At 38.0% G+C, this 11,947-nt stretch overlaps 1 protein-coding gene across 1 annotated transcript in view; it reads right to left on the bottom strand.

Moving 5' to 3' along the window:
• Kif27 (kinesin family member 27) overlaps positions 1 to 11,947 on the bottom strand; it is a 123,711-nt gene that overhangs the window by 32,280 nt on the left and 79,484 nt on the right. Inside the window, exons 11-12 of the mRNA XM_017800475.2 lie at positions 6,853 to 6,966; positions 3,282 to 3,458 (exon numbers count right to left, since the gene is read on the bottom strand). Coding sequence (XP_017655964.1) covers positions 3,282 to 3,458; positions 6,853 to 6,966 — 291 coding nt within the window. The remainder of the gene's footprint in view (positions 1 to 3,281; positions 3,459 to 6,852; positions 6,967 to 11,947) is intronic.

Genomic DNA, 11,947 nt, shown 5'->3' with positions numbered 1-11,947 from the left:
TGCTGACCTTAATGCCTGAGCAGCTGATGTCTGATTTAGAAAGTACTTTCCTACACCTACTCATGGTCAACATCATTCTAAATGGAGAAAAACTGGAAGCATTCCCATTGAAATCAGGAACCAGACAAGGCTGTCCACTATCCCCACTTCTCTTTAACATAGTACTTGAAACTCTTGCAAGAGCAGTAAGATGAGAAGGAAATTAAAGGAGTAATAATTGGAAAAAGAGATCAAATTATCCATTTTTGCAGATGATATGATATTATATCTAAGATATGCCAAAAATTCCACCAGAAAACTCCTAGAAATTATTAACTCATTCAGTAATGTGGCATGTTACAAAATTAATCTAGAAAAGCCTGTATCCTCTCTATATACCAATAAGAAGCAATCAGAGAAAGAGCACATGGAAACCCTCCCCTTCACAATAGCTGCAAGTAAAATAAAATGTATCAGAATAAACCTGACCAAAGACATTAAAGACCTCTACAATGAAAATTTTAAATCTAAAGCTGGGCATGGTGGTGCATGCCTTTAATCCCAGCCCTCGGGAAGCAGAGGCAGGTGGATCTCTGTGAGTTCAAGGCCAGCCTGGTCTACATAGTGAGTTCCAGGACAGCTGGAGCTACAGTGAGACCCTGTCTCAAAAAGACCAAAATAAATAAATAAATAAAGAGACTGAGGAAGACATCAAAAGATGGAAAGAACTCCCAATGCTTATGGGTTAAAAGAATATTGTGAAAATTACCATCCTACCAAAAGCCATTTATAGATTCAATGCAATGCCAATCAAAATCCCGATGACATTTTTCACAGAATTGGAAAAAAAAATCCTAAGATTCATATGGAAGCACAAAAGACCATGGCTAGCCAAAGCAACCCTGAGCACTAAGAACAATGCTGGGGGATTAGTATACCAGATATTAAACTGTATTACAGAGCTGTAGTCATAAAATCAACATGGTACTGGCACAAAAATAGACCCATAGATCAAAGGAATTTTATTTGAATTTTAAAGAAAAATCCTCAGAGAAGGCAAGCTACTAATCTTGCCCGTTGCTTTGAGGAGGATAATGGAGGGGACAAGGCGTGGGGGTCAGATCCATGGCTGGCTGGCAGCCACATGGCTGGGAAAAGGAAGATTTAGAGAGAGTGAAGAAATAAAAGATGTTAGGGGCAGTCCAAAGCTATAAAAAAAGCATGTTTAATAAGAAAGGCATGAAGAAGAAAAAGGAAAATTACACCTTTTCAGAAAGGTGGACAGACTTACAGAGACCTACACGACTGTGGCTCTTCCAAAGCTCTGAGGTAGTAGGCAGGATTCCAGACAGGAAACACTCACTATCTCATTAACACCTTAACACCCTAGGTATTCCACTCATCTATTTAGCATGACCTGCCTTCCTAGGGGTGGTCCTATGACCAGATGATTGACCAGTGAAACTTACACAAAATGGAGATGCTTGGGGTATCACATTCCCCATGGCCTCTGGGACATAAGTCAAATCTTTGATTTGTTTTGATTTTGAGGCTCATATTGGGTCCTTAGAACCATAATTTTGATGGCATTTGGATGACTCTTGATCTACCTAGTTAGACATTTTAGGAGGCTTGGGCTCACCATAAGGACTAGGAGGAGTATTACCAGAGGCCCAGTAAAACTCAATTACACCTGAATTATTGGCAGAAAAACAGCAAACCTCACCTAAGGCCATGTATGAGCCATCTTCCTTTAGGAACAGTAGGTTTTACAACTTGGCCCTAATAGCCAGTTTTAGGACGTTGTTTGGATATGGCATCAGCAACCAGGCTGTGCTCAGTGGCCAACTGACAAGCTGTTTCAGTGTGATTGCAAAAGCAAAGGTAAGTCCAGGTCACCATCACCTGCTACATCTATATAGAGATATTAAGAACATCAACTCAGATCCTATTGGTATAGATGTTTGCCAAAGTACATTTTTAACAGAGGGGCAGGCCATTGATCCTTTATTCCATGACTCAATATGTGAACTGACCCTGGATCCAATGCCAACCAGAAGTGGCTCTTAGCAAGCCAGATTTCTTTTCAGATGCTATTAGTGAAAATAATACAGATAAGTCAAGAAAATAGTCCTGTGTTGCTTTTACTTCCTCTACAGTCATTTCTTTTTCAAAATCTGAAACTGAGGCAACACTGTTCATAAAACTTCATTAAGTGGCTTATAAGGCCTCAGTTCTCCAGAAAAAAAATTTGTGGTTTTTCAAGCCTTTATTAATTAAAAAAAAATTAACAAATCCCCATTCTACAAAATCTGTTTTTCTTTTATAGGACCCTAATTTTCAGTAGTAGTGATAGGTAGATAATAGATTTCAAGTCCATTTTTTTCCAAATTACCAGTGTTCACTATAAAGAATAAATGATACTGTTTATTTAAAATGCCCACTAAAGTTACTAAAAGAGGTTGTCAGCATCTGGGACCAGGAGAAATGGGAATTTCTATTTTGGGGAATAAGTTTTGGAAACAGACAGCTGTGACAGCTGTACAGTACTGCAGATGTTAATGCAATCAACTCTGCATTTGAAAAATGGTTTAAAAAGAAAATTTTAGGCTGACCATGAGGGCACACTTCTATACTAGACAGACTGATGCAGAAGTTCATGGCCAGCCCAAGATACACAGTGAGACACTATTTAAAAATCCAAAACAAACAAACAAACAACAATAACAAAAAGCAAGGTAAATTTTATGTTCTATATATTTTACCATAATTTAAAAAGTTAATAATAAATCATATTCAGGAGAATACTGAATATTTTACTTCAAAGCTGCAGTATTTTGATGATGGTCATTTGATAAAGTAACAAAACAAAGAATAATTTTCCTTTGGCTCTAACTACAAATGTATGATTTACCTTTTTGGTGTGTATGTGTGTACATGTCTGTGTGCCAATATGAGTGCAAGTATGTGCACATGTGTGTCAAGGCCAGAGGGTGATGTTGGGTGTGTTCCTCAATCACTTCTCCTCCGTGTTATATTTTCAAACAGGGTCTCTCACTGATGGGCTAGACTGGCGAGTTAGTAAGTCCCAGGAGTCCTCCTGTCGTCACTTCCCAGCACTGAGACTGCAGGTGTATGCTACCTCACTGCACTTCTATGTGGGTTCTGGGGATCCAAACTCAGGTCCTCATGCTTGGGTGGCAAGCACATTATTGACTAAGCCACCTCCCCAGCTTGTAATTTACCTTTTAGAGAAAAACAAATTCTAAAACCAGAACCATATAGCAAATTAAATAGAATACCTGACTAGATCTCAATTTCTTATTTTCCAGCTGGCTCTTCTCTTGTAGCAGGGCTTCCTTCTTAGAAATTATAGCTTCTCGTTGCTTTAATTCGTCTTCCAGCATCTCTAATTCTTGGCGTTGGTTCAGAACTTTCTCTACTTCTTCATCTAACCATTTCTTTTGCTCATCCAATTTCTACATTAAAAGAAATACTATCATTTGTTTTTCCTACCATAAAGATTATGGTACTACTTTAATCAGCAAAAATCTTCTGAAATGAACATTAAAACTACTAGTCAGAGTAATTCCTGTTCCTGTCTGAAATCCTAAGAAGTAGTTCTAGTTAACATGTTGCTATGTTGTTTTATAGGAAATTAAAAATTATTACCCAAACATGTTACATGCAGAGGAATTTTTGCCTGACAAAGAAATAACTGACAATTTTCTTTACTTTTATTAAAAACAGGCTGGGCCTCTTCTGTTGTGGAAGAGCATACTTCTACCATAATGCTTACCGTGGTGGTTGCTCTATGAGTCTGCCTTCCCTGAACTGCTTGACAGGAGTGGTACTTTTCAGGTGCCTATCCTTAATATAGGTGCATTGCCTGGTCTGCAGTTGACGTTTGATATAATGTCAAATGAGTACGTAAATAAATGCCTGATTCAATCAATTAATGATTGAAAAACAAATCTACATTGCAGCTTGTCAACTTTAAATATTAAAAATTAAAAGCCAGAAGTGGAAAGATATCCTAAGTAAATATGTTAAACATATCCAGAAACCAGTACCAACATTATTATAAGTGAAATATGACTAAGATATCAAGGTTACAGAGTAATAGCATTAAAGCCACCAAAACAACACACAAATAGAAAAATCTATATAGTACTATGTTCCAGCCCTTCATGGGCTTGGTAAAAAGAGCCCCTAGAAATTTATATTAAGACAGTGAGAAACTGGACATGGCAGCACATGTGTAAAACCAGAACTCCAGAGATGGAAGCAGGAGGGTCAGAAGTTCAGGGTCATCTTCAGCTATATAATTAAGTTTCAGACCAACCTATGCTTATTTGATGCCCTATCTCAAAACAATAGGAACAAGAGAATATGCATGAGAAAAGAGGGCAATGTAGCTAAGACAACAAAGATGCAAAGCAAGCCAATCTTACAAACAGACCTATAAAGTATGATCAATCCAAATAACACTGAAGCCTATAGCATCAGCAGCAGCTGTATAATTATAGGAACAGAAACATTAACTATTTACATACTTTAGTTTTATTGTAGCATTAGACCCCGCAGACCATATGAAGTCTGCAATTAAGTTACTATTCTACAGTATTCCTCTTTTAAGTTAATATTCTACAGCATTCCTTTAAAGAGGAGCAAGAAGTCTTTTGTAAACTGCATTCCCAATGGAAAAAACAAGCAATTACAATTGTTAAAAATATTTCCAAGTAGAAATGGTGTGTTCAAGAATATATTCATACCCTAAATATCACTATTAAAATGTATAAAATTTAAAGATTTGTTTTCAAATCTGAAATATAGTTGCATTTTGAGTATAATTACAATTTTAAGGTCATTATTTTTCTTAAATATTTTCAATTTGAACTTTAAAATTAGTTTATGGGTTATGATTTTATTTTTTAAATGACATTAAAATACGTTTTAATATGTTACAGTACATACACAATTTAGTTCTGTTTAAATATAGAGCTCTCATAAATGGAAAGAAGGCACTCAAGATAGGTGGGACCATAGGAGACTGGCATTACCAAGTCATTATGGGGAAAATGGGGACACTAAATGGGGAAGCCATGGTGGAAGGGTTAGACAGTGAGAGAGAGGAGAGATATGTAATGGCTAGCTAGTTAAAAAAAAAAAACAGAGGGAACCATATTAGTCCAACAACCTAATGACAAATTACACATGCATTATGTCTACAAGAGTCTATGTATATAGCTAAGGGCTACATAAGAAACAGTGCCAAACAGGAGATATCTTCCCTTGAGTTGCTGGCCAGGGTGGTCCAAGAGACTCCCAAAATTACTCAGACTATTGCCACAGTCCTTGATTGCCTTCCAGAACTTAAAGGTAAGACCCTATTGCTGAAGACAGAACATCAGACACAGGACTTGGAGCAACAGAGCTGCAACTGACCTGAAACCACTTTCCCTGAAGGCTAGATCTCATAGCTTTGGAGACTGCTATAAAGGTGCCAAGGGAAAACATCAATCAATGGTCCAACACCAGCTTCTAGACCAAATAACCACATCAATGGCCAGCATACGACATTGGTGCACTTTTATCTTGGGGATAATCAATAACTACCTAATTGGACTTCCCACTCAATGGGAGGAAATTCAAGTGTGGTACTATAAATATAACCAAATACACATGACTGGAGTCTTAGAAAAACCTCAAGACTGTCACATCCCTAGACTAATGTGATTTCTTACTATGTGAAAAATATTTATCCTTGTATTTACAAATATCCCAGTCACCATTCATCAAAGAAGCTCATTTTGCATCAAAGTCTATTACCAAGCACCACAAGTGGTCACACATGGACATTGTCTATGAATTGCCCAGGCCTAAGAGACTCATCTATAATGCAACCTCTATACCTAAGGCTCATGGAACATAGAACAGCGGTAAAGAAGAGGACACTAATGAATCTATCAGTTCTTATTAATGAAGCTCCTTCATGTAGTGGAGGGCCAGGAACACAAAAGGTCACAAATGGCCAAAGCATAGAGATCAAGAGTCTGCTGAATGCTGGTCCTTGGATAGGACTCCTTTATTAAACTTCACCCACTCAAGGCTCAGAGACCATTGAGGAAAAAGGGGCAGAAAGACTATAAGAGCCAGGGAGGATATGCAAACCTGCTCATATGATTCTATGCCAATAGTGTCAGCATACACAAGTCCCAAGCAAACTCAGACAGACAAAAACCCAGCACAGAACTGGGAAAATGAACAGCAGACCCCAATCTTATGTAAAAGAATGTTGGCAACTGATTTCTGCTAAGTGGAGACAAGATGATCTTCCTAAAACAAGGGATTCTAGATGGCTGACTAGACCTCAGTGGATGGACTTGTATTGGGGAACGTCTAGGAACACGGACTTGACTCAGTGGGCCTTAATGGGAATGACAGAGTACATGGGCTCCAGTGGGAGGAGGGGCTATAGGAGGGTGCTGGTGAGGATGGGGTATAAAGATGATTAAGATGTTCTGTATGAAATACACAAAAATTCAACAAAAACAAATTAAAAAATAAATGCAGAGTTCTGGTATTTAGAAATATATCTGTCTCCATGAGGATAAATCAGTCTACAGAGAGAATAGATATAATCTAGTGAACATGGTTTTCATAATTACATTCTAAAATATTTAAATAAACCATTGCTGCTGACATAAGATAACACATGTCTGGATGAGAAATCACTTCTTAACAACAAACTTACATTTTACAAACAAGTGGCCAAAAGTCTATTTTATTCAGAATCCACTATGTTTTTATCCCTATTTAGATACTCATGGAAACTGAAGAGAAACTAGAAACACAGCAGAATGGACAAACCTGGAGGTGTTCCACACTCCTATAAGGACCTTTTCTTCTTTTCAAGTTAAACCCATCAGGGTCCTCAGCTTTCAATTTTAGACCTTCTTCTTGTTCTGTTTTTAACTGTAGTTCCTGCACAGAAAAAAGTTTTAAAATGTTTATCATTTTTACTATCCATGCATCATTTAATATATATGTACATATATATCTAGATGATAGATAGATAGATGATAGATAGATAGATAGAGATAACTTCTTTTCTCTTTTATCTCTTCCTTTCCTTCCACCATCTCTTTTCCTTTTCAATGCTAGGCTTACCTCCCAGGGTCTCACACACACAAAGTGCATGCTCTACCACTGGCCTTATACCCATAACCTTAGAATAATTTTCTTATCATTTACTTTCCGTGTTATAAGATGGAAAAAAGCAAGATGAAGAAGATTAGGGTTTATTTGGAAAGAAAAGAATTTTAGCTTTCACTGTGACAACAAAAATCTTACTGCAAAAGCAAAAAGAAAATTCTTGTGCATAAAAGGGGCAAGAGTTTGTTATCTATTCGTGTGTTTTTCTTTTCTGTCTTTTTGAGATTGTAACTTTCACAGTCCACCCAACATATCTATCTGCCATGGGTATATGTGATTTTATTATAGTAGAACTGCAAGTTTCTAGTGTGCAAAAATGGGAGTCTGGGAGCTGGATTGATGGCTCAATGGTTAAGAACACCTACTGCTCTTGCAGAGGATCGGAGTTTGGTTCCCAATACCCACATCAGGGGAGCACCTCATGACCACCTGTAATTCCAGCTGTAGGAAATCTTACTTGCTTTGGCCTCTATAGGCACCTTCATGTGTGCACATACCCCACTCCCCACACAATTAAAAATAATAAAGATAAACCTTTTCAAAAATTTGGAGTTTGAACAGCTTTGAAAAGGTATTTTCCAAATACCATTAGTCTCCCTTTATATCTTAAAGACCAGGTCAAGAAGCCCAATGCTCACAGTGCTCACATGCATCTGCCTACCACTGAAGCTTGGAGCCAGGAAGGAGACCACTGATAAAACGGTGCACCTACACTAGGTGTCCTCTTATAGAAAGAAATACATGCAGGGAGAAACAAAGAGATGGAGTCCTCTTATTCACAAGACCTAAGAATTATTTAAAGGGAAGGTTTCCATTTTCAGAATAAGAGTTGAACAGATAAACATTTGGTTAAACAGGAGTTTGTTACTGACCTACAATGAATAGTAGAGAAGTTTAAAGCGTGTACTTTAATAGAAATTTCACAAGATAATTTTAAATCTTCTGACTTCAACAATTTAAAATATGGACTTAGTTGAATGCAATGGCTCACGCCTATAATCCCAGCTACTTGGGAGGCTGAGATAGGAGGATTGCAAATTTGAGCCCAACCTGGGCAACATAGTGAAACAATGTTTTAAAAGAAGAAAAAAAAAGCACTGGGCATGGTAGCAGCACAAATCTGTGATCCTAGCATGAGAGAGAGAGAGAGAGAGAGAGAGACAGAGACAGAGACAGAGAGAGAGACTGACTTATAGCAGCTACTGGCGGGAGAGGTGAAGTCCCTCTTCACACTCAACCAAGAATAGGCAAGAAGCCATTTTAAAAAGAGCGCTGCTGAGTAGATAGTTTTGGAGTCAATGGTCCCTCCTAGATGCTTTACTCTGGAAACCCAGAGCAAATGTATGCTCTGACTATACTCTGAGACTTGGCCTGCTGAATGCTTCTAGCTAGGTGGGGAGAAAACTGTGCCAGAATCACACAGTACTCCATGAGGTAGAAATCTGATCTGAGCTATAGACCAGAATCTATAAATTGGACCCAAGAGAGACAGGCCTGGTGCCCATGCCTATGCTAGGAACCATACAGAGAGGAAGGCCCAGCAACCATGCCCACATGAAGAACTACACAGAAGAGGCCCAGTACCTGTGCATACGTAAGGGACACAAAGACTATGGCACTCACACACAGTTCTCTCTCCTTTGCTTTTATACATTCTTTATTTAATATCTAATGGCAATTTAGTAGACCATCTTTGTTCTGCCCTGCCTCTTCCCTCCCCCTTTTTTCTAATAGGCTTAGCCTTGAGTTGGGCATGTCTCCGCCACAGTCTTCCAAGTGCTGGGATTGTTTTACGGTATCTGACTGTATTTCTTACTACCTTTCTACCTTTGGCTGGAGCCACCTCATTTCCACCTTTGTGCTCCTCACTTCTATTTACTTTTCTTTTCTCTTCATTGCTCTAATACTGAGTCTTCCTCTCTTATTTCCTTCTCATTCCTAACCTGAGTAACTAATATCTTAGTATACACTGTGCTATGCTTGCTCCTTTACTCCTTCAAAATTACTGGAGTTGAGGAGGCACTATTTTAAGGTAGGATCTTGTTTGTTTTGGTCTTTTTGAGACAGGGTCTCCCATAGCCTCAGCTGGCCTTGAACCTGCTATGTAGACTAGGCTGGACTTGATCTCACAGAGACTCATCTGCCTCTGCCTCTGCCTCCTGAGTACTGGGATTAAAAGTATAAGCCAGTAAGCATAAGCCCAACCTAAAAATAAAGTTTCTTTGATACGTACCTGTGAATATAAAGATAAGCATTTAGAACATAGTAAGAGATTACACAGTTTTAGTAGGCTCTTTTCTTGTCTATGACCTCTACAGTCATGGATATTTGGCTATGTTTGAAGTACATGCATGAATTCCCTCCTGTTGAGCAGATCTTAAGTCCAATTAGAAAGCTGTGGGCTACCGCCAGGACAAAAGTGCAATATTGCAATAACAGAGATATTTTGCTGGTCCAGTCATTGTTGTGGTTCATAGGCTTTACAGGTAGATAGGTCTATTGACTGCTTTTCTCCTTTGACAGCTTGCATAGCACTTTCCAAATACTATGAGAGCATTTTTTCAGGGAGGAAGCTTCTAGGTCAGTTTCAGCTCAGTTTCTCCAAGTCCTGTGTCTGAAGTATGTGGCATTTTCAACAATAGGGTCTTACCTTCAAGTTCTGAGAGGCAACCAAGGGCAGTGACAATAACTTATACTGTTTGGGGAGTCTCTTGGATCATCCTAACCAACAACTTGAAGGGAGGTTTCCATAACCCTGACAACTAAGACTCAGGAAACATCACAAAAGAGGAGGTGGAAAGATTGTAAGAGTCAGAGAACTAAGACATCTACTGCTAAGTAAGTATATTCTAGACATGATAGGAAAGCTGCACTCATGAAATATAAACAGTATGGTTTCCTAAACACAACCAATGTGGATGGGAGAAATTTTGCCAGGTCATACTGCTGGATGAAGAGTTAGAAGCAATCAATGGCTGCTGAGGGAGGATCAGTTTTCTCCAGGGACGAGCTCCCTGATAGGTTATCCAATCCTAAATGATTAGCCCTAAACACATTTACACATGAGCACCATTAAATGGATTCAGTAGGTTATATATGTATTTGTATCTATGTAACAATAATTATCAAAGAGGTCATGAAATTGGGGGTGCTATGGGAAGAGTTGGAGAGGAGCAAGAGGGGCAGAAATGATATAATACAGTTCTCATGTATGAAATTCTCAGAAAAAGAAAATGAAGTTCTGAAAAATACTTTAACATGAATGAACAGTGGAAACATTATGCTAAGCCAGATCCTAAAGAATAAATATCAATTATTCACATGCAAGAAATATCTAAAAAATGTAAATTTATAGAGACATGGTCTCTTAGATATTATCAGAAGCTAGAGGAAGATAAAAATGGAGATATTCTGTTTAAAGGTTACTCTTCAAAGTCATGAAAAAGTTTTAAAAACAGGCAATGGCTACATGAAATTGTAAATATTAGTGCCACTGAATTATATACTTAATGGTTAAAATGATGCTTTTTATATCATACATAATTTACAGCAACTTATAAAAACTGACAGGGCTGGCAAGCTGGTTTAGTGGGTAAAGATATTTGCCATCAAGTCTGATGACAAGGTTGATTCCTAGAGCACACATGATAGAAGTAGAGAACAGACTCCTCCAAGTTTTCCTCTGACCTCCACATGTGCATGCGTGTGCGCACACATGCGCACACACATGCACACACACACACATGCACACACACACAAAGTAAAAATAGAATGAATACTATATCCAAATCCATTGCATGGTAAATGAATTATATTCCAATAATATTTTTATAATATTAATAGGGTTTTTTTTTAAAGAATGAGTTAAATGTTCCTTAAGTCCCATAACTTATTCTGTATTTTAAAAAAATTAGTCTGAAAGCAGATTACAACCAATGTTAAAAACAATTAATCTGGCCGGGCATGGTCCCAGCACTCAGGAGGCAGAGGCAGATGAATCTCTGTGAGTTCAAGGCCAGCCTGGTCTACATAGTGAGTTCAGGTCAGCTAGGACTACAGGGAGACCCTGTCTTAAAAAGACAAAACAACAACAACAACATCAACAATTAATCGGGGGGGGGTATTGATAATGTACAAAGCTGTGCATAGACAGGAAAAAAAGGCTATTTTCCTCTCAATTTTACTGAGAATCTAAAACTGCGCTACAAAAGAAGTCTGAATTTAAGAAGTCTTAGTTTCAGGACTTGGTTTCTGTTCAGTATTTCAATAAAACAAAGCCTGGCACACAGAGCTAGAGAAGTATTTATTGTCATAGTCATCTTTTCCCAAAGCCCTATGAGCAAAGTCTGATGAAGGCAGTTTTAGATAAGAATAAACAGACCCGAAGAAGGTGATTATTTTCTCCATAAATCTCTTAGACAGGAATGGAAAAAGCTGGATTGAACATAATGCTAGCCTGCCTCCACATCCCAGACTAACACCCCTAGTTCCTTTCCAACTATTCATTCTGTGCAATTGTTAGGTATATGGATTTGATAACACATGGTTGCTTTGAATGAAATGCCACTATTTCACTTGCTACTTCTTTCCCATACAGTAGCATTGATAACATATATCAATGCACTTTGAAAATGAGAAATCCTTTGCAAATTATATTATTTAGAAACTTACCTTTATAAACTTAAACTTGGCTAAAAATCAAAATGTCCTTGGGCCTCTTAGCACCATACATACTCTGTACCAAAGGCCA

Source organism: Nannospalax galili, unplaced genomic scaffold (assembly GCF_000622305.1).
Source record: "Nannospalax galili isolate Female #2095 unplaced genomic scaffold, S.galili_v1.0 scaffold1640, whole genome shotgun sequence".
NCBI lineage: Eukaryota > Metazoa > Chordata > Mammalia > Rodentia > Spalacidae > Nannospalax > Nannospalax galili.
This window is presented reverse-complemented; position numbering and strand designations above follow the sequence as displayed.